The sequence below is a fragment of the Haliaeetus albicilla genome, chromosome 11 (genome assembly GCF_947461875.1).
Source record: "Haliaeetus albicilla chromosome 11, bHalAlb1.1, whole genome shotgun sequence".
NCBI lineage: Eukaryota > Metazoa > Chordata > Aves > Accipitriformes > Accipitridae > Haliaeetus > Haliaeetus albicilla.
Genome location: NC_091493.1, coordinates 38,277,067 through 38,304,849, shown reverse-complemented (window position 1 = coordinate 38,304,849; position 27,783 = coordinate 38,277,067). Strand labels below are relative to the sequence as shown.

Here is a 27,783-nt window from a genome sequence, read left to right as displayed (position 1 = left end):
AAGATATTCAACCTTTTGTCAACTTTGTTTTACTATAGCAGCTCAGAATAATTGGGCAGGACCCAGCACAACAACCCAAGCATGGCTTTTATTTGGTGAGTTGTCTGCAGTATATAGGGGGACAGGTTTTTGGTTAAGAGGCAGCACCTGAAGCCCAGAATTGGCTACATATCCTAGGTTCTTCCACATGTTTCTTGGAGCAAGGTAGCGTATCTCTTCCTAAACCCCTCTTTCCTCTTTGCATACTGTAGCTTCAAGTAGTGCAACAAGAGTGCTTTCATTGATGGAAAATCTTTGAGATCCTCAGAGAGCAGGTGGTATTGCTGTAAAAATTATTATTTGGGGTAGTAAAATGAGTTAAACAGGAATCCACCGGTTCATGTATCTGAGCTTCGGTCTGCTGCCCTACTGTGCAGTATTTAATAATCCATTTTGATACTGCAACGGCTCTTTCATCTGGCAGAATTGATGCTTGCATCAGCATTTGGCTTAAAAGGTGTAATGTACACTGCAGATCACAATGAATACTTTCACTCTGTAGCTTTTCTTACAAAAGCATTTCACCATGCTTTTGTTCATTACTGTTTGCCATGGGTCCTCAGAAGCACACACATCGTGACTCCACTCAGCAATGGCAATGCATCACTGGGAGAATGGAAAACACATAAAACACAAATATAATTTTGCTCTGCAGTACAGCACTTCAGAAGAGGAAAATTTTCTTTGAGCCATTGCTTCTTTTAAAGTATAGTGTACTGCAATGACAAATATACAGCTTTGATGTTTCATGCTCCACTCGACCATGACATTGTAAATCAGCATTTTGCTTTTTCATACTCCGTCATTATTAAAACTTGTTATAACTTTGTTGTAGACAAACATACATTAGCTCTTGAAAACCATGTATCTTACTCTGCTCTCTTCTGTAACAGGGGAATTATTGTATTTGAAAACAAAAGCTACATTCTGGAGCCATTAGAAGGTGCTACAAGTGAACACAAGATCTACCGAGCAGAGAATCTGAAAATAGCCCCAGGATCTTGTGGCCACCAGCTGGACGTCTCTGCCATGAGAGCTGGTGACAATGACACATCACACCATTCTCAAGCTGGCAGGGTAGGTGGACAACGCACTTTTATGTTTGTGGTTTGCCGAGTACATCTCTGGTAGCATTTCCATATTACTGCCTGCTGTAACTCTTTGATACAAAGAGTCCCTACTGAGCAAAACTTTAAACCATGTAGTCAACTTATGTTGACATCATGTGCTTAGGTGCATGCTTAAAATTAAGCATATACTTACTTGATTTGCTAAAGCTTTATTACTTTTTCTTGATCCTGCATGCATAGCTTGCTTTTTATTTTCTTTTTGGTAATGAGATGACACAGAAAAGTTTATGGTTTCATATTGTGGTAATATATTTTGGTTCATGTATGATTATAGCCAGAATTTAAGACCCCATAAAAACACTGAGCAATGTTTGGTAAAGTTCTTGCCCACCCAAAATGGAAGAGAGCATGATAACTGTGATGTTTTGCTAATATTGGGTTTTGAACCTTTACATTCTACTAAGAAAGTATCTTATGCAGACAAAACAAATTCTCACTGTATTATTTTACAGATGTTATTATTGTAGTTGGTTTTATGTAGGAAGACATGCACTTAACATGAGATGCATCTAGCTAATGGAAACTGTAGAAAATTAAATGAGCTAAAAATCAGGAAGAGGAAATACTGTAATAAGTTCATCTGCATATTGGATGAGGATTGTAGAAAAGACTGGTTTAGGTGTTTGGAAATTATACAAGGATACAAATCTGCCCCAGCATTTATTAAATGTCACATATTGGGATTTATACTTGCATATACTACTAAGCCTTTGCATCAAGTTAATTGTTAAGGAAAGCAACCTAAATGGCATCCCTAGATGTTATTTATGTAGCAGAATTATGTTATTTTACATTTTAGGAATAATAAATATTACATCTAATGCATTAGCTTTTGCATATAGCATTTTATGGGCTAAGCATATTTCTAAAAATGTGTGTAGGTTGAAAGCATTGCAAAAGTGCTTTTCACAGCTTTATTAAGGTTCCCCCAAAATCTTTCTGACTTTTGACTGAATTTCACTGAAGTAATCAAGGTAACACTAGGAAACTGAAATAAAACGTGTGCATGCAACTAGCTGATACAATCAAAGCAATTTTACTATTACCCTCATGGTTCTCACATTTTGTTGATGGCTTCAACTACGAGCCAGAATACACCTTAAATATCAGAAAAATATTTTTGCTGTGGTTCAGTGGACATAATTATAGAACCTGTCAACAGCCACATCATATGGATAGGTACAATATATATAATGAGTATGTTGGATACGCTTCTAATGTATGAATTTTGAAAGTTGTCAAATGTAATGTGTGGAGTAAGTTTTCACATTTCAATCTTGTCATCAGCTAAGTAGGCTGTCAGGACATACTGAATAAAGATGACCTGCAAAGTGTGGAGACATAAGGCTGCTCCAAATTACACTGGGTGACAGAAGCAAGCAGAAATCTCAGGTTCAGGGCATGATGAAAATTTTTGGTTTCTTGACAGGTTTGGGAGAGTTTTTTGTTTGTTTTTTTTTCCCCTGACCCTTCACTCAACTACCTACACTAAATTCTTACTGAGCAGAGCTGAGATGTGAGATCAATATATCACAAAGTTAGACTAGCCTTCGGGTTAGATTTAAATACAGATAAATGATGGGACAAACAATAGCCTCGGCTTCCTGGATCCAAACATGAGATTTAATAGAGCAAGTCAGACAATGTAGCAGATGTGTGCAGACATGTTTTGCCCCATTGGAGCTGGGTCTCCATAAATACTGGGTCATTTCATAACTCAGTGGACCCTCAAATTGCAGCAGGGAGTGTGTTTGTCAGTTGAGCTCCGTTGAGGCAGGATCCTACAGAAAGCAAGCCTGATGCGTAAGACAGCCCTATAGTATGGCTTTTTCTCTGTAGCCACACAAAAAAAAGCCATTTTGGTGGTGCTGGTGGACCATGGATCAAGCAGGTGAGCTGTTCTGGGCAAGTGGATCACAGAGAAAGAGAGGCTGCAACATTGCAGTGTGAATCCAAGCCATGCCAATTCCCAGGCAGGGAAGCATGAGGAAGGGCTACAGCAGCATGGGACAGCAGTTTTGTGATAGGATCAGGTGTGGCAGGAGCAGGGGAGAAAGACAACGGTCAGCGGAGCAAAGCATATTGTCTCCCATTGTGTATATCTATCACGGCTGTATTATTGACTCTTCATTTTAATTCTGAAGGATTAACTCAGCCAATGGATTGTGCGTTGATGTAGTTGGTTGCAGAAAGCAAGCTGAAAGAAGTCATAATTAGGTATATTTTATAAATAAATATTGTATCCAAGGAATGCACATAGCCTTTGGGCAAATCACAGGAATGGATTTGTTATGCAAGTTAGTCACCAGAGGCTTACATGATTATAGCCTGCTAGCCAATTTCTCTCAGGCTAACTCTCTCCAGCCCAAACAGTTTTACTCTTGGTAAAAAGTAAATGGTTTAAACTGACTGATGTAACAGAGCTCTTCTTATATCTTTGTACCTGGATTTTCATGTCTCATCTTTTACCCTTCATTTGGAAGAAGACTTGAGGCACCTTGGGGGTACATCTCTGGTCAGGACTGCATAATAAATTTCAGGTTTATGTAAGACTTTTAGTGTCCGAGAGATCAATTCCATCACAAACACCACCCACATGGTCATTTGCCTTATGTGGCATCTCACTCATGTCTGATATATTTTGCAGAGAGGTAAATCGAGCTCTGCCAGAGCACTGTAGGTTCTGTTGAAGTCTACCGAGACATGGCAGGCCCTTTGATATTGCATCTGCTGCTGTTCCAGGAGGGGAGATGCTGTCTCCTTGGTGTCCTGGTTCCCAGCCAGCATATCACCAGGCACTGCCGATGACCTGTGTGGCAGATGAAGCATGGGCACGTGCGCCAAATCTGTGCACACACCGTGACCCCATGCCGGTGACGGTTGCCTCCAGTAGAGCACAAGAAGGTGACAGAGAACCCCAATACCAGGAGAAGGTGTAAGAATATCTACCTGAGCTCATTTGCGAGACCCCCTAATAAGTGTACGCCCGTGAAGTGTTTGTAACGTTGGTGTTTAGTTCATTAAAGATAGCTTATATTGCTTTCTCAGTTGATAAATGCTGTCCAAATGGAACTTAACTATTTTCCAGTTATTGTGGTTTGAAGGCTGTGTAACACTATTAAATATCAGTTTAAAAGTCAGAGTTACTAAAGGTTACATCTGTCACTTTCCTCTAAACACAGTGCTGCTTGCAAAACATACAAAATCATTAATCTGCAGATAACAAAGAGGAACACTTTGGTAATGTGAAGAAAACTTTGTGAAATTTGGCTGGAAGGTGATGTCCAGCACTGATTTAGCTTAGGGGAGCACACAGTTTGCCTTGGAGCGGTTTACTTTGGAAAGCTTTAGTCATGTTTTAGGTTATAGATCGCTGGGATAGTTCAAGACATCGTGGTCATTAGTAGGTCATACACTTGCTTAAGCTCCTTAAGTTCTGGCATGAAGATCAGATATACCGCTGAGCCCTCTTTTCCCTGTCTTATTCCAGAAACAAGGGAGGAATGACAGAATAGATGCTCAGCTGCTGTAAATCACAGAACTTTTACAGGCATTATAGGTCACTTAAATTCAGGGTAGCAGAGGAACTGTGCTATGATTAGTACTATTACAGAATAATTTCATTTTCTTCAGTGATCTTTTTGCAGCTAAGCATGATTCTTTTAGACCTGCATTTAGAGCTGCAAGTAGCATGACCAGCTGTTTTATATGAATATACAGATAGAAAATGAAGTGTATGCCTTCTGTTTTTAGAGTCTTAGTTTTCTTCCCCAGACACTGACAGTTCATTCCATTTTTTTCTGCAGTTTTTGTTCTTGGGTTTTTCTTCCTACATAATTTATCAGTTGACCACTTGATCTCTTCTCTGCTTCACTCAATATCCCTTTATCTCTCATTTTTCTTAGTTGCCAGTTTATCTATTGTGCAAAATCTTTGCTAAAAGTCATCTCATCATTTCTTTAAATGTGCCTTAGAAATAGCAAAGGTCTTTCTGCTAGAGATGATACTCTCCTGTGAGGAAAGATAACTCAAACATTTCAACTGCAGAAAGCTGAAAGGTTGAGAGAGACTTTGCACCACTTTCCTGCTTGCTGTGATTAAATCCTGGGGGTTTTTTTGTAAGTACCATGTAGACTATTTCTGTTGTAGTAGATAAAAGGAAAACTTCCATGAGGAGAAGGAATACAACAAAAATTTGTATGTAGTGAAATCTTTGGAAGTCTGAGATGTTGTGTATCTCCTCTTGCAAGCACTTTGTTGGACTGAGGCATAGCTGATTCCAAGGGTCACTTATTGCAAAACGAAAACACTATTTTCATCTTTTTTGGCAGTACAAGAGGGAGACTCTGAAGACAACGAAGTATGTGGAGCTTGTTATTGTGGCAGATAATCGTGAGGTAAGAAACTTAAAACTAAAACGTTATGGGAAGCATGGGTAGGGAACGGGTAGCTCAGTTCAGCGACGGTGGTATTGCAAGTAATGTGCTTCAGACAGTAATATGATGGTTTTCAAAAGTAAAGCTTCTTCCCTAATTAGGCCTAAGCAATGGAAGGCACTATTAAGATAGAACAACACTGGTAGTCAACTGTAAAATTTCTTGGAATACTTCATAAGGAATTTGGCTCTTAAATAACTGGGATATCTAGCAATAATTGAAGAAGAGGCAAATACGAATTCACTGCCCAGGATCTCCTTGAGCTAGTTAAGTATTTATTGCTATTGACTCTGCCCTGAGCAGGACTGTCACTGTTTGGAAGACACGGTAGGATCCTGCACTTGCTTTTGAAGCAGTACTTTACCATCACATTGCATGAAGCACGACTGCCTTCCTGATGGTTTGCAAAGAGAGCTTCAAAGCGAATAACCAGGACTGGCTGTAGAAATGTTCCAGAGTGTTGAACGGCAGCCAAAGATCTAAATCTTGGTTTGAATTATTTTGCCGCTTACATTTTTTTTGTCTCCTTGAACACTGCTAGTTAGGGAATTACAATCACTCTGCTGCAAGAGCCGAAACAGCTAACAGAAGAGCCTTTTCTTTTTCACAAAACAGCAGTCCCTGGAAGATCCTGATGTAAGACTTAGGGATTTTAAAATCTTTTAGTGAGAACCAAAATCCTATCCCATAGCCTGTGGTTATTCTGAGGCAGACCGTGGTCCCATGAAGCCAACAGGAGTCTGGCAGTGGCCTTTGGTTGCACTGTGTAATTCCCAAAGGTCACCAACCATGCTGGCAGAGTAAGGTGGCTGTTGGGGGGAAACTCTGTGATATTTGTGCTGCTAGTGCATTGATCCTTTACATTCCAAGTTTCAGAGGCAAGGCAAAGATGTGGAAAAAATTAAGCAGAGGCTGATAGAGATTGCAAACTATGTTGATAAGGTAAGAACATGAGCATTATTTCATTTTTTTTCAAACTTATTACACTTTCTGAAGGATGTTGCCGTGAAATCTATGTTTCTCTAGTAGTAAATTAAGAAAGCCGCAATGCTCAGATCCGCAGCTTTCACAACTTTCCCACATCTGCTTATCCACCCACCCTTCCAAGGAGCTAACCCTGCTGCCTTCCTAATTCTCCAGTATTTCAGAGCAATGCTCCTCTCCAACCAGTAAACCTCCAAAAAGTAAACTTAAAGTTTTCATATGCCCTTCAACATACTGAGCTGTGAGCTCTGCTCTGCTACATATGGGATGCATATATCTGTGGAAGCACTATTCCTAAGGAGAAGTACAATTTAGCCCTAGGATTTTATTAACCTGGGAAGAGGGTGGGGATAATCACATATGGAACAACCTATAGGAAAAGGATTATTTTGAGGAGGAATTTGGAGAACATAGTCCTTTGCAGCAGCAGGGGATGGTCCAATTGTAAGGCCAACAAAGGGCCTGCGAAGACACAGTCAATAAGATATATAGCCCAAGGAAGACAGCAGAATTAAAAATATGCAGTGCTTAAGGAAGCAGAAGTTGATGGCTGAGTGAGAGCAATAGGAAAGAGACACACACTGGATTTTTCTGTATTTTAAGTAATTTCTTGACAATAAACAATAAATGCTAAGCATCCTCTACAGTGTCTTTTGAAAAAAAAATAGATTTATTTTTGTTGTGCAGTATGGCCAGGAAAAATTAGGAGTCCAGTAGTGAAATTATAACTGAGGGAGTCTTAATTTAGCTGAGAACTTATCAAGTGATACTGCAAGGGCAATAACTCAAGGAGAAGCATTCTTGATTAAAAACAAGCTGCTGAAGACACCTCCACCTCTTCCATAATTGTCTTGCTGACTTATTACTGGAGGACAGGTGTTTATATGTTACCTGCTCAAAATTAATTTTACATGTTATAATATATTTATGTTTCACGCTTAATTTATGCTCAGCAAATGCCAATGTTATCCAAATGACTGTAATGCATATAAACAAGACAAAGATTTAGTATATGCTTTTCTCAGATTGTCAGCCAAATCCGAACTTGATGGATTCTTGAATCCTTCTTCGGGTTAGTCTCACATTAGAATTGTTATCTCCGCTCCATTGCTAATGCTGCTCCGTCTCCCCTCTTGCAGCAACTGTGGCATTTACCAGTGGCATAATAGTGTCTGTAGCCCACAGTGCTAGAATCACTTGTTTTTATCTGCTATGAGCAAGACTTGATGACTCTGGCTGCATTTTCAGCTACTATTTTGAGTCACAACTGTAGTACAGCACAGCTGCCTCTACCTCTTGAATGGCATCGGTGCTGGTGACAGAGGGCAGCCATGGAGGGAGTCATCTGCCCGAGCAACAAGTTTGTTCAGAAGCGAAGGACCTGTGAAGGTAGTAGCAGCGTTTCATCTTGAAGGAAGACACCAAAATTGAGTGGAACACAGAGAAGTAGCATGTCTCTGAATGTCTTTGAATGCCTTATGAGTATTTAGTCAGGTCAGAACTGTTTTCTGTAAGCCACGGAAATATTTTGGCTGAGTCAGTCCTGTCAGGTGTTCACATGTGCTCTGGAGAAGAGACCATTTAAGCCTCTGCAAGAAAGGTTCATGTGCACATTATGCTTCTGCTGAAATATTCTAATCCAATGTGGTCTAAAATGGGGTTTAGAGACGTGTTTCTATTTTTCTTTTCTCATCAGTTCTATAGGCCACTAAATATTCGAGTAGCCCTGGTCGGAGTGGAAGTATGGAATGACATGGATAAGTGCTCTATTTCTCAAGACCCTTTCACCAGCCTCCATGAGTTTCTGGACTGGAGAAAGCTAAAACTACTACCTCGTAAAGCCCATGACAATGCACAGCTGATAAGGTAGATTCACACTCTATTTAATATCGCTGGGATTTCAGTGATTTGAGAATAGCTGTACTGAATTCTTCCCCAGTTGCTAAGCTGTTGGGAGGAACATCTGTGCTCCTGAGGGTTTGTCTTTCCCCTCTGCAAACATCAAACATAAAAGCCTTTTGCAGAGCCTTTCAGCAGATGCTTCAGATTAATTTCCTTCCACAGCTCTGCAATAGCTCTATTACTTGTAGGCTTTTCCTGAATACAACTCATGTAGAAGTGTAGATGCATAATAAGCTGCTAAATACTTAGGGTATGAATTTACAAGTGGTTTAAGCTGATCTCCGTCTAAATTGTTACTGAAAAAGGCAGTCCTGCCCTCACCCCAAAAGTAGAGCTAAGGGGGCACTATGTGAAGCCTGTTTGTTAGTAGAAAGACCTCAGTAAACTTTAAAATGCAGTCTAAAGTGGACAATTCATTTGCATTTGTGACTTAAAAATTAAATCATGCACATCTTTTACCCTGCTGCTATTTCCTGGGTTAAAGTAATTGAGTAAATATGCTCAAAGTAATAGCACTCTTAAAAAAAAAAAAGTGAGTAAGAGAAGCACCTCTTTCTTGAATCAGGTATCATTTTGACCAATGAAGTATTCTTTATATTATAAAGATAAAAATACCTGACATCTTAGTAATTAAAAGGAGCTCTTTACTCGTTATATCAATATTCCTACATTAGCTGTGTAAGAATAGAGTGAGCCCTTCCAAACTGTTCCTCATGAGATATCTGAGTAGTCTCTGTGTATAATACTTTGCTTGGAATGATTACATTCTAGGCTGTATATTATAACAAGTAGCTTATAAACTTCCCACCGCCTTAAAATAACCCTTCTTTGAGCTAGAGACATTATTTTTATATTTGTACTTCTATTCCAAACTTCAGTCAGGGGAAAAAAGAAAGGAAAGAGGGGTCCTGTTGTAGTAAACCCAAAGGACGGTGATCAAATGGATCCTTCTCATAGCAGGGATGCTCTCATTGTCGGTTCAGCAAGTCGGCATGACTAATCTGTGCTTTTCATCGTTTCAAACCTGCAAATGTCTGGAGCTGACACATTTGAAATGGGATCTTTGTTTGAGATTGGCAGAAATACAAGAGTAAAAATAATAGGGCGGTATCTTGGCGCTGAATGGTGACTCTGTGATTCCTCTTCTCCTCTCCCGCTCTCCTGCAGCGGGGTGTACTTCCAAGGGACCACCATTGGCATGGCGCCCATAATGAGCATGTGCACTGCAGAGCAGTCTGGAGGGGTCGTCATGGTAAGTGGTTAAAAGCACAGGACCTGAAACTGGCCCAACTGGTGCGACACAATCTCAAGTATTGCAGTACTGTATTCTGTACCAGAACATCAGCCCCATTTGTCCCATTTTCAGCCTCAATATTATCTATACCTACATGCACATTGCTTGTAAATGATAGTTTCCATAGTGAAGAAAATCAAAATATTTCACTAAAGTATAGCATGACTTCTTTGCAAGAATCCTCTACTCCTAATTATCATTAAATCAGGTGCTGAGGTGCTGTGAAGGATGAGAACCAGAAGATGTATTTACTATGCACTTGGGTATACTAGTGTTACAGGCAACAACAGTCTATCCTGAATCTTTTATTATATTGATTTTATTCTGTATTTACAGAGTTTCCCGTGTAAGGCCTTATTTTCCATTTTTGCAGCACAGTGCTTTTATTACATTGCCAGACAACGAGAACAAACAATGGCAACATTTATTCTACCCGAGCCCCTCTCAAAGATACATTACTGGTAATGCTGTTGTTAGATGCTAGACACGATGAACATACAAGTAAACATCTTAGCCAATTTCTGGAAGTAGTTCTGGAATATTTTCTTTCAGGTTGTTTTTTTTTTAATTTTTAACTGTTTTGTGCAAAAGCAGGGGGAGAAGTTTTGTGTTAACTAAGCTTTACAGTAGAAGTACTTTAAATAAAATTAGATGTGGACTCCCAGAGCTTGCAGGCCACTTGCAGCCTCAGCTGGTGACCTCAGAGCTCAAGCCCAGAGCAGAAAACCAAGGAGCCCTAAAAACCTCTTAGATATTCTCCAAGTTCAGCCTGCACGTGCTGAAAACCTTTGTATTTCCTAGAGCTTTGTCCAGACTTCCAGCACCTTAGGTGATGCGGTAGTTCCCTCCAGCTCTGCTGGACACCTGAGCTGTAGATCCCTACATAAATGAGGTGGGAGCTCAGGAACACACAACGTTCAGAATTTGCATGGTCTCAAAGCTCCCAGTTCCTCAAAGCCCCTTGAAGCTCCTGCATCGCTTTCCTTCTTAATTAGCGTGAGGTCAGTCCGCAATGCAGGGCTCCTTTGTGGTCTCTTGGACAAGTGGGCAAGAAGCCAAGCTGGGGTGGTGTGTGCATTCATGGAAGATGATGTACAGATGGTTCAGACTGGGAGGATTTACGAGGTGAGCAGGGAAGCTGAGGTATAGGAAAGAACGGGAAAGAACAATCAAATCACATAATCTGGAGAAAGTCATGTCAGAACTGTAGAAAAGACAAAAGCTTCAGTCTCTTGGTAGCTTTAGAAGCTGAGTCTCTAATTGGTGTTACAGCTTTTCACTGGATACCTGGGGGATAGGTACAGAAGGAAAAGGAGGAAAAGAGGACGAAAAGGCTGTAGGAGTCTCCCAGTGCACTTCCAAATCTTGGCAAAAGCATATATGAGGCAGTCAGCCCCATCGTATCCATTTCACCCTCAGGCCAGCAGTCGCTGCTTTGGCTTTATCTGCAGTCAGAGATGCCCTTGATGACTTTTTTGTCCTTTAAATTTTTAGCATAAGCTTTAAAATGTGCTACAGTGTGTTTTACTGCAAAGTCAGTCCTATTCACTCTGGAAACTGTCATTTTAAACAGAAACAAAAAAAATAGTTCATTCCAGTAACAAGAAAACAAGAATCAGCATTTCTTTAAAGTAATCTCAGGGCTCTGACAGAGGAGAGACTGATTTATATGTCCAGGAGAAACCCAGTGTCTGTGTATGAATCATGGGCCAGGCTGCAGCTTCAGTCGTGCAGGGGAGCGCGATGTTTCCCAGAGACTCCCATCTCGGTGGATTGAAACTTTTGAGGTGCAAATTATCTCGAGGCTTGCACGGCATAACTAGAAATGTTTGCCAGTTCTTTAAGCAAATCCTCAAAAGGGAGCCAAATCCCAAACAAGCAAACGCTCGCCTTCAAAACCCAAATGGGCAGATGCCCAACCTTCCCCCCTACTTAACAAAGGCTAATTCAGGTGTGTACAGAAAAATTTTACACATACCAGTACCTACAGAAGAAAGCTCTAAATTTGGAAGATACACAAATGAAATAATGAATAACTGTTAAACTGGGAAGCTGTAGTGCTCAACTATCTCAACACTGGGCAACTGAACATTTGGCCATCCTCATAATTCAGCCAACCTCTTACCCATCCCACACCAAACACTCAATACCAAAAAGCTCCCAGTCTCAAAACCGACCTGAAAGAAGAGACAATGGTGAGATTGCATGAGAAATAACATTTGAATACAAAAACTGGAGTCATCCTTGCATGATCTCATTTTCCTGACTGGTTTTGTAGTTACTCAGCTCTACTATATGATCTAAATTCCTCTGTCACGCCTCCCTGAGAGCCTGCCCCTCTCTACTTTCACATAGGGCTGAATTCTCTCAGTGGTAGGTGACACCCTGTCTTCCACTAATTTTAAGAGAAACTCAAAGTGGGGAGAACAGGCATATAAGCATGAGAAGCTTTTGGTGTCTTAAAAGCATTATCATTTTACTTTACTGTGATGGTTCTGTTGTGTTGTAGAAAGACCAAACAGAATTTGACATTAAAGCAAGTCTTTGACACATGATTCAGTCTTCATTCTGTTTCAAAAGAGTGCCCACTAAATTAATGGGTTTAAAAGTAAAATATTGCTGCGTTGCTGTAATGTAATGTAGTATTCTCACTCATGCCAAATTTCTATTGACTTTAGTGGGAAGTTAGGCTAAATGACAAGTGTGGAACTGAGGCACTCACATTTCAGTGAATTGCTTAAATGAAATAGAAGTGTGTTTTAGGAAACTTATTCTTACAACAGAGTGAATCTGCATGGAAGCACCAGGATTGGGGCATTTGCCTGTTCCAGCTGTAGGTGACAGTATTTTATTATTACGATTTGAGCTGGGTCTCAGTGGAATGAGGCAGTGTCCAGCTGAAAGCAGCTGCATGTTTTGTGCAACCGCTTATAATGTCTTAATGGTTGCTTATTCAGTGGTTGTGAAACTGTTTAGTAATGACTTTTGCTGCTCAAGTTAACTTTGTTAAAAGACCCTGATGGAATAAATCAAAGTCACATTGCTATTCATTTCTTTAGTCCTTGTGGTACTTAAATGGTCTCAATATCAATGGGACATGTCAGTGTTTGTTTTGATAATCTTCATTTATGCTGTCTTCAAATAACCTCTTTTGCTGAGAAATCACATTCCTTGTTTTAAAAACCCTCTCTAGAAACTGATGAAATTGCATTCCAAGTGGATCTGAGCAAGTAATGAGAACTGCATGGGCTGTAATAATTGTTTGCCTATTCAAGACCCAAATTACATTTCAGATCGTTTATTGCTCTAGTTCTGGAGCAGACTGTGTGAATTCTTGTTTTTATTTTTAATTGCCAGTTTTAGAGGTCTTCGGATGAGTATAATCTCTGTTCAGTAAGTAGAAGAGATATGGGCAAAATAAAGAAAAACTGAGCTCTGTCGTCTGTCTAGGTAGCTCAAAGCTTGGAGGAGATTCTGTCTTGACCACATAGCCCACATTTCAAGGCATCACTCCAATGTGTCACTGGTAAATTATATGGAATTATTTCATTGTTTTCCTGATCTTCAGTCCTGGTTTGTTTTCCAGTTGAGTGAGAGGTTGTGCTCTTTTTATGACATCAGGTTTGATTACATTGAATTCTCTAAATGTTTCATAAATTACTATAAGTATAAAGATAAATCAATCTGTATGTGACTAGTATCTAGATACCTCCTTATGTAAGCATTGTGCAGGACTATGTATTTTCTTGATTATTACAGATTATTTTGCTACATAGGTTTACTCCATTGTTTCTTTTACTAGGACAGGTTGTACAGCTTCTTTCAGCAAACAGGCATCTTAGAATATAACTGCACACAAACTGGCTGGTCTATTAGTCACAAGATTTTTATATTAAAATTTTAAAATTCAGAAAAAATGAAAAAGAAACCCTTTGTTAAACGATAAAATTCTTTTGAGTTTATTCTGAATGTAAAGGAGTAGTTTTTTTGTTTTCAGAATAGCTGTATTCTCTTTTTTATTTTGTTTTCTGTTTAAGAAATTATTTACTAAAGATATTAGCACAGGGAGATGAAAGAAGAAACTCTTAAATCTACCCCAAGTCACACATTAAGGGCGTCATTCATGTATAGCTAATGTTTTAGGCAGTTTTACCTTTCCCTTCTTTTTAGTCTGAAGGTTGGCTTAGATGATACTAAAAGAGTTATTTAAACTGAATATATTCATATACACTTTTAGAGCAGGCAGGTGTACATAGTAATTCCATTTACTGACTGATAAATAGTGGATCATGCATTTATATTACATGTTTCTGCCTTTAGGGAAAGCTTTCATATGAGTACAGTGGATTTTCTTTTCCCTCAAGGAAAATGATCAATGTGGAAAGGTCTCTTACTTGTGGTTAAGCCAAAACATCAGTCTGATCAGCAGCCTGTAATCAGATCATGCAGTGAATTTCTCAGAAATAAGTGTCCCAAAAATCAGCATTTCAATGAGGATTAATGTTAATATTTCAATTTGACACTTGCAAAATTTAGAATATTCATAGTTGTTAATAAGACGCCATCAAAGATTTCAACCTGCTTTGTCGTTTCATTTTAAAAAGGAGGTTTTTAAAGGTACTCGTTTTTTCCTACAAAGCTTTTGAGATCTTGGACTTCTTGGTATTAAAGAAACAGTCTGAAGAATATTAAATAGACCAAGTGAAGTCTCTTGCTGCATTTGTAATTTACCTCCTGACATGAAGGATCTTCTCGCTTTTCCCTCATCCCACTCATCCTCAGCCATAAGTGATTACCCTTTCCAACACTCCACACCTGGGTGACTGTGTTCTGCCATGGCCAAGTCTTGGGAGTTTGGGGGATTTATTGGGCAGGGGAATTTTAAGCCCTAAATAAACAGATGGCCCAGATGTTCAAAGCTGCCAATGGTATCAAATGTCTAATGTGCTGGGGAAACTGGATGGCCAGGACAAATAGGCTGTCCTGAAATTCCCGGTCTGCACTTGGTAAATGTGGATGAATTTAAAATTGTGTACATTTAACAACAGTGTAACTACAGCTGGTAAGTTTATAAAACATTTCAAAGGATAGGCAATGGGACCTTAGAGGGGGAGTGTGTGTTTTGAATTGGTTTTATATTTTGACTTGACTAGTTCTTTTGGGTTTTTTAAGGATCACTCAGAAAACCCTCTAGGTGCAGCAGTCACGCTGGCTCATGAACTGGGACACAATTTTGGAATGAATCACGATACATTGGAGAGAGGCTGTAACTGCAAAGCATCTACCGATAAAGGGGGTTGCATCATGAACCCGTCTACGGGGTAAGTGCGAGGGTAAGCACTAGCAAGTTACAGTTATAGTGGAAAATTTTTAGTTTCATTTGGTGTCTCAGGAACATTTAAAGGGAAAAAAGAAAAACCTTTTCAACACTTGTCAAATCTTCTCACAGTTATCCCCCTCAAGCTGAAACAATTAAACTTGTTATCAGAGCACGACATGTACCGTTGTACATTTCTATTTCCATGTTACCAGTGGGAAAGACAAAAATGCTGTAAGCAACTGGTTAATTTAAAATAAAACCAACAAACCAAACTGCATTGCAAGTGTTGAATCAGAATTTCACCTTCTCTCATCTTGCCAACTAAGTATCAGTCATAATAGGAAATGAGCAGCGTCCCAAGGCCAAGAATAAGATGACTGTGTAGGAAACAAAGTAATGCAGGAAATATATTATTAGACTCTCTGTAAAGCCTTTGTCTTGTGCAGAGAACATTTTTAGTTTTGCACAAACTTTTGCATTTCACCCCTTGTTATAAGTGTGTAGACGTTTTAGCATGAGCAAATTAGATCTGTAAGGTCAGTCAGGTTAGGGCTGTTGAGTGGCTGGAGGGAGATCTTCCAAGAAAAGATATAAGCCACTGTGGGAAATAAAGCCAGTGAACCCATGGTCATGTCTCTGAGTCAGTGCTGAATAGTCACTCTGCTGATGATAAAGGCGCTATGTTAACAGAGAAGCACAGTGGTTTTGTAGACACAAAAAGTACAGGCACCGTGACCAGGGTAACTAGTTACAGCTTTCTTCTCTGTATTTTAAAGTACTGTTAGAAACTGAACGATATAATGAATGAGTTCTCCGTGTCCATATGCAGACAAGAACTAATAGGATTAAATTGCAATAAGAGAGAGTAGATTTACCAAAGCTTTCTAATCGTAAGTGATGTGCTGGACTGCACTGCCTGCAGAAATGTTACTGCCTGTGACTGGAAGCTGGTAAGAACCAGTCGGACAAATATCTGTCAGCAGTGTCTTATAGGTGCAGCTGGATTTGTCTTAGGGCAAGAGGATGGTCTAGATGATCTTCTGATGTCTCTTCCAGCTCCAGCATTCTCTGCATGTGCTTAAACTTCAAAACTCTTCGGGGAATTGTGATCAGCTCTAACCTCTGCCTTCTCTGAGACTGCCTGTTTGTGGGAAAGAAGGAGAGCGATCTGGGAGAGGCCAGGGAGTGTTGGGCAGGATTGCTCCCTGCTGGTCAGCCTAACAGCAGCCTTGGCGTTTCTTCAAAGGCGTGCTGTCACCCTCCTTCAAGGCAGAAAAAGGGATTCTGGCCAGGGGCCAAGCACAGCAAGTTAAGAGACAAACAAAAGAGAGTTGTGTGTGTGGAGGAGAATGAGAGTGGTTTCTGCAGTTTGGAAAAGAAAAAGAACTTGGCTCTTCTAAAACAATAGGTAGTAAATATCCGTATGGAATTGCATTCTGCAGCACGTCAATGCTCATATGCACACTGTGAAAACAAACCGAAACTGGAAACAGGGCTCTGAGGTGAGGTGGTGTGATAGCTGGTAAGCAGTGGGCAGACAGGTCTGGGCTTTGAGCTCCCAAAAGATCTCAGTCATCTCAGCTGAGTTACTGGTGGGGCATCCAGTTACTCTGCTTTTGGAAATAAACACGGGAGATGCTCCCAGGAGAGAAATTTCTAGACACTTTCTGAACTCATCTTGTAAAGGTATCTCTAACGTGAGATTAGATAGCTCTTCCCTGGTCCTGCCACCTGCACCAAAGTCCTTTGGGTATATCTTTTTGCGTAGCCGCTCTGCGTATTCCTCAGACATGAGTCCAAGCAGCTCAGCTCACTTTATGTCGGGATTTCTGTCGCACTTTACGGGTTAAAGGCTGTGCTTCCTTCAGAAACACCATGCCCAACTCCAGCACCCCACAGGTTTGACAGTTTGGGGAGGGGGCCATCAGGTACACTTCAGCTTTGTAACGCTCTCTTTGGATTTTTACCAAACTTATATACAACTTGTGCCTGAGGAAGCAGTGTGGCATTCACAGAACTGAGTAGGCTGGTTTGTTTGCAGTGATTATTGATTTATAAATGGAAATTTTAACATCAGGTTTATAGCCCTAGGCTTTACCTTCATACTGTGCTGTCAATCTGTAATAAGTATTCCGGGAGAATACTTTATGCCTTAAGCCAAACTGCATTTTACCAATTTGAAATTAACACTTTGAATATTTGCCCAACATCTGACCAACGGTAGTACTCCTCTGAGCACCATTATTCAAGGAACACCGAAGAGTTTTCAGCTCTGGAAATACGTGTGTGTTAAGGGAAGGCCAAGTGAATATTCCCTACCTGAAATGCATTCTTAGACTAGCAAAAACATCAAAACAAAGAGCATCCCAGGGAAGCCGTATACATTTAGAAAGACAGCCTCCTCTCTCAGTATACTCATCGGCACTCACTCTGTGGTCTTCTAATTTCTGTTGGGTTTACGTAGATTTAACAAGCGCAAGGAAAAAAAGTCCTTGGGCTGAAGCTAGTGTAAAAAGTATGAGCCCCCAAGAAGTCCTTATCTGATATCTAAAAAGAATAGGAAATATCTGGGTTACAAGAGAAAGGCCTCTGTAAACTTAATTCTGGAGTCATTTGTGTGGTTGTGCAGCAAAAGGGAATGTTTTATGGCTTTTTACTTAAAAGTGATTTCATTAATTACTGCCACTTCTTTCAGTTCTTATGTTTCAGTCTTTGAAGAGGTCTTGGAAATTACTTCTCGGTGGAAAAAATCTCCAGGGATCAGTGTGGAATTTAAACTCTGTTGGAGCTATCCTTTAATGAGCTTCCTATAGCTTTTACTCTTAAAAGATACCGGCAAGATGTGTACCACTTGTGTGTGAGCTACAAATGCCTCCAAGACCTGCTACTTTAGCAAAATATATTTTGTGTAACATGGAATTAAGCACATAAAACCCAAAATTTGAGGCACTCCAGGCCTTTTAGAGATTCAAATATCTGCTATGGAAATCACATAAATCCCACTGTAGAAGTTTGGGGTTTTGCTGTAAAAATAGGATCAATGAGGAAATATTTAATACTAACACATTGTTGCCTTTTTTATGCATATGTTTTAATGGTATTCTTTCAATTCTTTTAGATTGTTTTGACCATAGACTGTTCCAAGAGAAAAAGAAGGATATAAGGAGTCTTAAAGAGATTTGCAAATCTTTTTACTGAGTTTGCAGTATCTGAAAACTAAGGGACTAGGCTGAGCCAGTGAGGCCATTTTAGTATTCCACTTGTTTTCCAAGTATCTCCCTAAAGTTTCCACTCCTAGGAGTGAGAATATTCTTCCTGACAGCTAAGTAAATACAGAAGAGTTCTGGTGAAACCCAAGGCATTAGTCTAGATTTATACCACTGCAACTAAAAGCAAAATTTAGCACAAACTGCGGAGCAAAATCATGCCAATTAGCAGTGCTGGTTTACTTAATAATTTTGGAAATGCACTTTGGAATGCTCCTTCATCAAAATTGAGCACAGGTATCTCCGTGGGGCTTGAAATCGGGTGAGTTGCCCCAAAGCAGTTGAAAGCTTAAGAGTTCATATATGCTTGAAATTTCTTGCCAGCCTTAAGGGAAGGAAAATTTTTATAGTTAGTCTTCTCCCCTCCTGTAGGCCCAAGGGTTTCTCCTTCCCCTCACCCGCACATCTGTGTCCTTGCCAATAGCATGCTCTTCCAGTTTATATATAGGTGATTTACACAACTAACTCGTCGTCGGGGAAGTTGAGCATACTGGAAACATGTTCTTCCTTCCCTCTTACAGAAAATATTCCTTGATGCCTTTCCATTCCCCCCCATCCTAGTTTAGGTGTTAATGAGAGACCAGGAATCCGCTAAGGACAGCTAGTTTTACCAAGGTCATTCAGATGCTGATCCTACTGTAGTCTCCATCCCTTTGTGGAGTCCCATGACTTGCTATAAGGAAAGCTTCTTTCATTGTCCTCTCCAGAAGTGTATTGCTCTTACCAGGATGATTTCTTGTTGCTGGAACATTTCTTGTTGCTGAATCATCCCAGCCACAGCTAATTGAAATGCCAGGCAGGCTCCTAGGATAGAGCCATTTGTTTCATCTCTCTTTGCACTTCTGTAGACAGAAGCAGGTTTTTCACCATGCCGATAGAAAAGAGGATGACGGGAAAGGACTGCTTTGTAGTCTCTCCTCCAGTCCCCTTTGCACCTGGCTATGGGAATAAGAGACTTGTCTCCAGCTCTGTCCTACTGCCCACAGCCCATTTCTTTCACTATCCATGTATTGTGAGATGAAATACCTCATCTTGACCTGGAAGGGTACATGCTTTAACCATAGGCTGAAAGCTATCCTGACAGCTATAAATCATGGGGACTTCTACACACCCATTCCGCAGACCCCACTTACCCCATTGCACTGCGATTACAAACGGAAAATGCAACCGGCTTGGAGTTTGTCCCTGCAAACAGGTACAATAGTAGGAAGGCAGGATGGGCTTGTGCTGAGGAACCGTGACGGTGTCTGCAAGGGCATGCCTTCAAATGCCTTTGAATTCTAGCATCAAGCACCGTCACTTTGTGCCCAGTCTTCCAAATGCTACTGCACATCAAACGCAGTCTGGCAGCAGGTCGTGTAAGTCTGCTTTGACTCTCATTTCCACCTTGGGTGTAAATTGCTTCTTCTCAGAGACCATGAATTTAAAATAACAAACCCTTTGGAAAAGAAAAATGCTGTATGGGCGATTGTTTCAAGACATGAAACAAGTGGTATATACTTAAGAAGTGCAGAAGCTGATGCGTGAGGGAGGGCATGGCCATTGCTATTTGCTCAACAGACTTTTGAATGAAAGAATATCTCTTCAGAAACTTTGATTTTAATCTAGGTCCCTAGTAGACCTGTTTTTCCTCTGTTCCAAGAGTTCCAAGGCATATGCTGGTTTGCATCCCAGTGATGGCATGAAGTTTTAGGGGCAGAAAGCCATTTGGTGCCACACAAGAAGGTCTGGGCCAGTAGCATAAACAAGGAAGCAGCTTTTCTATGATAATTTCTCTGCACAACATCTCCTCTTTGTCATGTTCCTTTTAGTGTGATGTTCCTTTTGAAAAGTCAAAGAATGAATTGAATCCCTCTATGCCTGCCTTTTTTTTTTTCCTGTTCCTATCTTGGATCTTGTGTTACCATTTCCATTTTCACAGCTAGAATTTAAAGTCAGTATTTTTTTCTGATCCAGTCAGGTTTTAAATTCAATTTACTCAGATAAATATGAATGCATATGTTACAGGGAAGTGGAGGCTGGACTTGTAACACTGTGACTTCGTGCTGGTGGAAATGCTTGTGTTTTGCCTGTGCTGCAGAATAGCTTGAGGCTCTGCTCCAGCCAAGGGACTGGGTTTTGTGTACTGATCATAAGTGAAGAAAAAGGAGAAATGGAATTGAGATCAATTATTTAAACTCTCAGCTATTGATCATTTTAGAGGATTTTTATGGAACTGTGCCTCTCGGTAGAAAATAACAGCTAATTTTGAGTAATTGCCTTTCAGTACACAATTTCACTTTAATTATTGAGGTTTTGGAGGCAGGGTTTGGGGAACACAGAAAGAGCACATAGTAGAAATCGTACAAAGTGTGTAGAAAACTACTAGTTCATTTACTATTGAAATTTGGAAAAGCCTCTTTTTTTTTAAACCAATCAAAAAAATACCCACTGTTACCAGCTTGTTTTTAAGTAAAATTGAAACCTTTATGTTAGAATTCAAACAGATAGCCAATGGGAAGATGCATATTTGTGACTAAGAGTGAGAGCAAAACGTGATCTGTTAAGAATCAGCTGACTGACAGTCCCAGATTAAACTAATTGACTCTATCTAAGTACTGCTGAGGAGAAATGGGGAAAAATTAAAGATGGGAAGGACCATCAGGTGGGCTTCTTCCAGATACTACCGAAAAAGAGCATTGATACGTACTATATTTTAATTCCCTCTAGGAACAATTAGGTCTTCTGCGCCGAACACTGAGTACATTATTTACAATTAAGGCTAAATAAAATATTTAAGTAGAAATACAGCACTTTTTCCTGAGTAACAGTACCAGATGTCTCCGGGTAGCTAAAAAGCAAGACCATGAGTGCACAGAAGATACTGTAAATGTGAACATTCCCATTTGCCTTACTGGTGATAAACTGGTCCGTAGGTTCATTATACGAGTGGCCAAGGCATTCAAGGATTAGGTTAGGAAACATCTGTTCTTTGTTGCATGTTACAGGCCAATTCCCAACTGTTTTGAAAGCGTAGTGCTGTATGATCTGGGAGAAGAAGTTATGCTTGAAAGGCAGCTGTCCTGCAAGTGAGAAACAGTTATATTTGACACTTCCCTTTTATGTGTTAAGTTCAGTGGCCAAGGGAAGGTGCAGTACACTTTAGTCTGTGTCATTTATAGCATCCGTTTCTGCTGGCAAAGAAAAATTGGTTATATTGTCTACCCTCTATTGACAGCCCTTTGAGGTGGCAAGTATATTATCAGACATCTAAAATAGCTATTTCTTTGCTTTCTCCTCTTCCCCCCGTGCCCAGTTCATGCTACTTTCACATGGTTGAAGGTCTTATTGTGTTTTGTTTCCTGATTTTCCCAGTGTAAATGCTCTGATTCAGATTCTGCAGTGCTCAGGCTTTTAAGATTTCTCCGGTGTTCATGCTCAATGGAAGGGTAGGGCTAGGAGAAGTTTTAGTACTTGCATGTAGCTGGTATTTCAGGAGTCCAGCAATCAGTACGGTCCCTCTTCCCCAAACTGCTGGGGTCTAAGGGTGCTTCTAGAAATGCTCCCCAGAGGCACTGAGGTGTCACAACTTGGATTAGGTATTTGTTCTCTCTATTAAAGTAAAATTAAATGGTAGGTCATGGGCATGTGAGTTATAGAATCTAGGTGTAGGATCTCTATCCAAAAGCCATCAGATATTTCTGATTATCACATTACACCCACAGCAAACACCACGAAATAGGGATTTGGGCAGAGAAATTGGCCTGTGGATCTAAACCCCAACCTGGTTTACTCCTGTGCTGCAGTTTAATTCCACCTCTGGTGAACTCAAATAACGTTTTGGGGGGCTACATGATAATCCAGATGATGGAAATCATCCAAGTTAAAAACAAGGCTGGTGGAGGCAGAAGAACGTATGCTAATGAGGATTATTTAGTGATCTGCCTTGCAGTTCAGGTGCACAGTTATCCCGATGCAGCCGGGGTAACTGTGAAGAGCAGGATTGGGTCAGGGTGAGGAGATGCTCAGCAGCTTCTCTGTCTGCCTTCCCCACCAAGGGCAGCGTCTGGGGGAACAGCACCCTGTCCTTAAAGTATGTTACACAACTGATGTCCTTTGATGGTGCTGCAGGTCTGTTCTTCCCTCGTGTATCACCCATTATCATTAATGAGATTTAGGACTGCACATCAAAAGAAGGCAAGTAACAGTAATGCTGATTTTATAATGCATAAATATATATTTGCATGATAAATGGGTGGCTGATGTCTCCTAGAGAACCGTTCTGCTCAGTAGGGTTGACTCTCAAAGGCTTTTGTAGGAAGCCTTGTTGTCATCTGCTTTTGTTTGATTTTTGTTTTTTAACTGCCATACAAAAAAAAAAAAAAATTAACTACATTATAAAAATGTATGTAAATAAATAAAACATAGTTAAAATCTATTAGGGACAAGTTAGGAAAGTACTAATCATATGTATCGTTTACTGTATTAAGTATTAGTTTCAATCACATTTCTTCTTTTTGAAAAATGATCTCAAGGAAGCAGGATATAAGGTCACCTTGATTTTGATTATTCAAACTCTGAACTGGAGGCTACCAAACTGGGCTATGAAAACATACACCCTCCAGAGATTTCCAGCATGCTAACTTCAGGAGACAGTCAGGTGTGCCATGCAAACAGCATTTTGGCTTTGGTACCAAATCAACTTGAAGTGAAAACCAGTTATTCCAATACTTCACAAGGAAAAAAAAAAAAAAAGGAAGAAAAGAAAAAAGCTAAGGAAAAAAAAAGGGGGGGGGAGCAAAAGGTCATGCTAGAAATGGGACAGAAATCAGAAATACAGTGTAGGAAAGGACACTTTAATTTACTGACTGGTTCTCTTTTCTTCTTTTTAGACATCTCACAGCATCTTGTAGCTGCAGAGCTGTTAAACGTTAATCAAACCATTATTAGCTAGTGCAGTATTTCCTGACCCCTCTCAGTTTGTTTTTAGCTGTGCAGACCTCACTTTGCATTTTTCAGTCTGGCAGCTTAAAGACATTAAACTGTGGAGTCAGCAGAACTATCTGGAATTACCTCTGTTACAATTTGAAGAAAATGAAATTATCTTTAAGATGTAAACAGTTTCTAATTAAACTCTGAAGCTGTTTATGTTTCCAAACCAGTCTGAGCTGAGCTCTGCACAAAGACAGACTTCTTTGTTGTCTTTTTCTTTTTTTAATAAAGTTGATATACCGATGTAATAAATTGCTTGTGACAGAGCTAGGTCTGTTGTGCCAGCAGTGCAACTGCTTTTTAAAAAAAACTTAAGCAACATATCCCTGTGCCCTAGTAATTTAGCACATTGCATTCTGGTCCTTCCTTTAGTAGGAAACAGCCATGAGATTACAGAATAGATTTATGTCAGTCTTTCACTTAACTCCAAGTAGCCCCATGTCTTAACTGCATTTGGCATTCCTTTTTGTTAATAATTTCCATACATTACAGATACATTTAATTGTTGTGGTAAATAAGATGTGCGTTGAAGAATGAGTACCGTTGGTCGAAATACATTGCACGTTTCCCAGTCCTTTATAGGAGTGGGTCACTGTTAATAATTAGCACACTGAGCTACGGGGCAGGTCTTTAAAGAAAAGATAGTGCTTTTTATTTTAGTTTAGTCTTTCACATTTCAGTAGATGTGCTGTTAGAAGTGAAAATATTTGGCTTTTCTGGTGTATTCTAGAGGAGAACTCGTACAGATTTACAGCATGCATTTTCTGTAAGTGAAGCTGACAAGGAGAGAGGTTACTTCTCAAATGAAAACACATTTTACTTCTGGTGTGATTATTTATAGCAGATACTTAAGGACAAGTCATGGTTTCTACTATGTGATGTATCCAGAATGGGTACAGTTTTACTGACTTGGATGCTGGTATGTGAGAGCTCAGCTGCGTTTTGTCTTGTCGGTGTAATATCCATAGAAAATATAGCTCTGTAAGGGACATTTTTCTCCTGCAGTACTGCTATTGCCATGACCCATGAGAACAAATCATATAAGGACATTTCCCTTTATCTTGGCTTTCTGGTTCATCAAAAAAACTTTTCAACCTGCAGGGATAAATCTGTAGTGCAGTGCATGGAGAATTAAACACACAATGTCCAGTTTTAATTGGTGTTAATGAATTCCAAATTCCCAGAGTATAAATGGAAACATACCTAAAAGGGCATATTCTTAAGGTCACATGAATGCTCCTTTTTGAACATGTGTTGTATGCCCCACAGCACTTTAAGGAATTGATGTTGACTTGGAAGGCTGAATCACTGTAATTAAATGATGCCTACAGCTGCATTTGCCACAGTTGTCATGGGAATCACAGAGTCTTTTTGTGCCTGGGATAGATGTGCAAAATGTTTAAAATTCAGTAGAAGATGTCCATTTTACCCCAACAATTGCTTCCTGCAAAGTCATTCTTTTTCTTTTCTAACGTCAAAGCCTATTACAAAGTCCCAGATGCATTTACTGTGGGATTCTTGTGGCAGAAATGCACGTAGGCTCCATTTCACCTTTTTAAAACTGAATGGCACAGCCCCAGTGGTGAGATGAAGATAAGCAACCACCTATTTTAGTGTAAAGTCACTGAAAAATAAAGAGGTGAAATAACTGGTGTCCTAGGGAGCCTTTCTGACTGCTTCTAACATAGCATGGAGATTGCGCTCATCTTCGTCACTGATGTTCTCCTGGCAGCCAACCAGCACTGGGCGTGAAATCCAGGCTCCTTCAAATTTGGTAGAAAAGCTCCTATGGACTTCAATAAGGCCAGGATTTCATTAGGATACCTATGGAGTCCTTAAGATTTCTCAGAAGCCTTTCATTCCTGTAAGTGAAAGTTTAAATTTGCTCCCTTAAGGATCTCTAAGTCTCAGGTCATGGCTGGGTCCATTCTTTCTTCATGGCTTGAAATAATGGTTACATACAATGTTGCTACTAATTAGTTTATTTTCTTTGTTTGAGCTTTGTGAAAAAGAAAAGAGAAGCTAGAAAAAGTGATTAATTGTTATTTTATACTTGTGTGTGTGTGTGAAAGAATTCCACTTTCATTTGTCTGAGGTGATTTAGGTGATATGGGATAAACTGCTTTTTGCTCAGTGTTGATCTTGTAGCAGAAGAAAGGAAGGTGGAAATGCTGGGGGAACGCAGTCTGATTTCTGGCACTTATCTTTCCTTTGGATCTTCTAAAAGAAAAAAAAAAAAATTGAGCCATGCTGCTTGCAAGTCTGATACTCCTGTCTTGATGTCCTGATTTATTAAGAGACTGGGTAGTACTGATGTTAAGTGAAATCAATACGAGCCTGTCCCCCAGGTATATATTCTTTCTAGCTTTTTGCAGGGCTCACACGTTTTTCTCTAGCACCCATGTCTCGCTGCCTGGCATTTCCACAAGCTTCATTCTCTTAGTGCTTCTGCTACTGCTTTTCCCATTGCCAGCTTCTTCACATACCTTGTCCAGAGGACTGCTTCCCAAATCTCTTCTCCCTGGCCTGGGTTCCTCCTTGTTTGGCCCTCCTCGGAGTCCTCTTCCCTTAATTTGCTGTCATTTGATCTGCTGACCTGACGTACGGGCTCATCCTCGCCCAAATCCATCTGCTAAGGCCAAGTACCCTCAGTATGGCAGGTTTTTAAATCAAGCTGGTCACAGTGATCACAACATCAGCTGGGAGGATAACCGTGTATACTTCTTTCGTTCTTTAGGGTGCAGCATATCACGAGTTGTGTTTAGGATACACATGGGCAGGACAGGAGCTTGTACTGGTGAAAGGGGGAAATGTCCATAAATAAATACCATAGGTTGATTTTTCTGTATTACAATTTGGGTTCGATATTCCCTTTTGTTTGGTCTGCTTTGGTTTTTGAAAAATTATTTTGTTCTTCCCCCTCATCCAAACATGCTCTCTATAAAGTCCTTCTCTCAAAACAGTTCCCAAAGTCAGATTTATTTATGTTTTCTCCCAGTCTGCTCCTGACCCATTTAAAAAACAATTCCAAGGTTTTTCAAGGGAGAAAATCACAACGTAACTGCCTAAAACAAAAGCTGATTGTAAAATCATGTTGGGAACGAAATGAAGTGTCATCATGATGTCGCGCTGCCCCAGCCTTTCAAGCCAGGTCAACCGGTGCCTTTTATCTAACCAGAAATCAGTAGGAAGCTGATCTTCAGCAAGGTATTTTGAGCAATGGGATGGACCATTTGTCTTTATTTGCTCGTCACGTGCTGAGGATGTTGTCTTTTGTGTGACAAACTTAAGAAGGGGGCATTCTGGTTGTGCTTCTTCTCTACCCGTTTTTTCCTTCGTTGCTGGCAACTGCTGGCAGGCAGGGTCTGCCTGCTGCCCTGCTTTTCTTTAGCCTGGGACCAGACCTGACCTGGCCTTTTCATCCCTCCCTCTGCTATTTGTTGCTTTTTCACTTTTACTGTAGTCAGCATTGGATTAACCTCAATTTCTAAGTAGTAGATTGTGAAACCTGAACTCTGGGCAATCCAGCAAATTTTTATTAATGAGGTAGTGGTCTAAAAGGAAACGGAGCAAAAGATGAGCCAGAGGCAAATTCAAACTGATTATAGCTACTTTCCTTGGCTGTCTAGTTTCCAGCAGGAAGAACAGTTGTCTGAGTTCAATCCCCATAGAGCTTTTGCAATGCAGATAACTCCAGCATATAGTCAGAATACTGTCAGGATTGATAAATTGGTTTAGTATTGCTTCACCCCCAGAACACAGAAAGGAAAGTCACAATAGGCCTCTCAACAAGAAAAAACTTCTCTGACCACACATTTGTCAAAGTAAAAGTAACTGCTAATAATGTTTTATTTGGCAGTTTTGTGACTGCAGAAATAGCAAGCCATGACAGTGTATACTGTATAAAGCCATTAAGTGTTGTTCCTTTGCAGAATGTACTTTCCTGAACCATCCAGCCGTTTGTTTCATCGCTGCTTTCTGCCCAGAAGTCCCACATTCAGTATTATAAATCTGCCTTTTTGAATATTTCAGGTAGTTAAATTTTCACCTTCAGTTTAATGGGAGAGGTCAAGTCTCAGCTGGGGCTATGGCAATCCAGTCTAGGCACCTGAAGTGAGATTACTTGAATGCATTCTGGGAATCTGCACTGTCCCCAGGGCCAAATTAAAATGAAGCTAAAGCATTTGTGTATGAAGTTTAAACATTTACTTGGAAAGACTTTCTTTTCAATAACCCTGGAAATTTCATTGTAGCACAACAAGCCATTGCCACTACATATCAATTAAATTAACCACTAGTGTGACATATTCATAGTTATTTATTGGAAGTGTAAAAACTACCATGTAGTGAACATGACAAAAGCTGTAGGAGAAATTTTTAAATCACTGACCATGAACTCAGACAGCAAGAGCTTTGATGTCATGTATAACTACATGGCCCA

The 27,783-nt window shown here is 40.0% G+C and overlaps 1 protein-coding gene across 1 annotated transcript in view; it reads left to right on the top strand.

Moving 5' to 3' along the window:
* ADAM12 (ADAM metallopeptidase domain 12) overlaps positions 1-27,783 on the top strand; it is a 185,472-nt gene that overhangs the window by 117,695 nt on the left and 39,994 nt on the right. The window contains exons 6-11 of the mRNA XM_069797206.1: positions 933-1,116; positions 5,501-5,566; positions 6,476-6,547; positions 8,286-8,455; positions 9,659-9,743; positions 14,958-15,106. Coding sequence (XP_069653307.1) covers positions 933-1,116; positions 5,501-5,566; positions 6,476-6,547; positions 8,286-8,455; positions 9,659-9,743; positions 14,958-15,106 — 726 coding nt within the window. The remainder of the gene's footprint in view (positions 1-932; positions 1,117-5,500; positions 5,567-6,475; positions 6,548-8,285; positions 8,456-9,658; positions 9,744-14,957; positions 15,107-27,783) is intronic.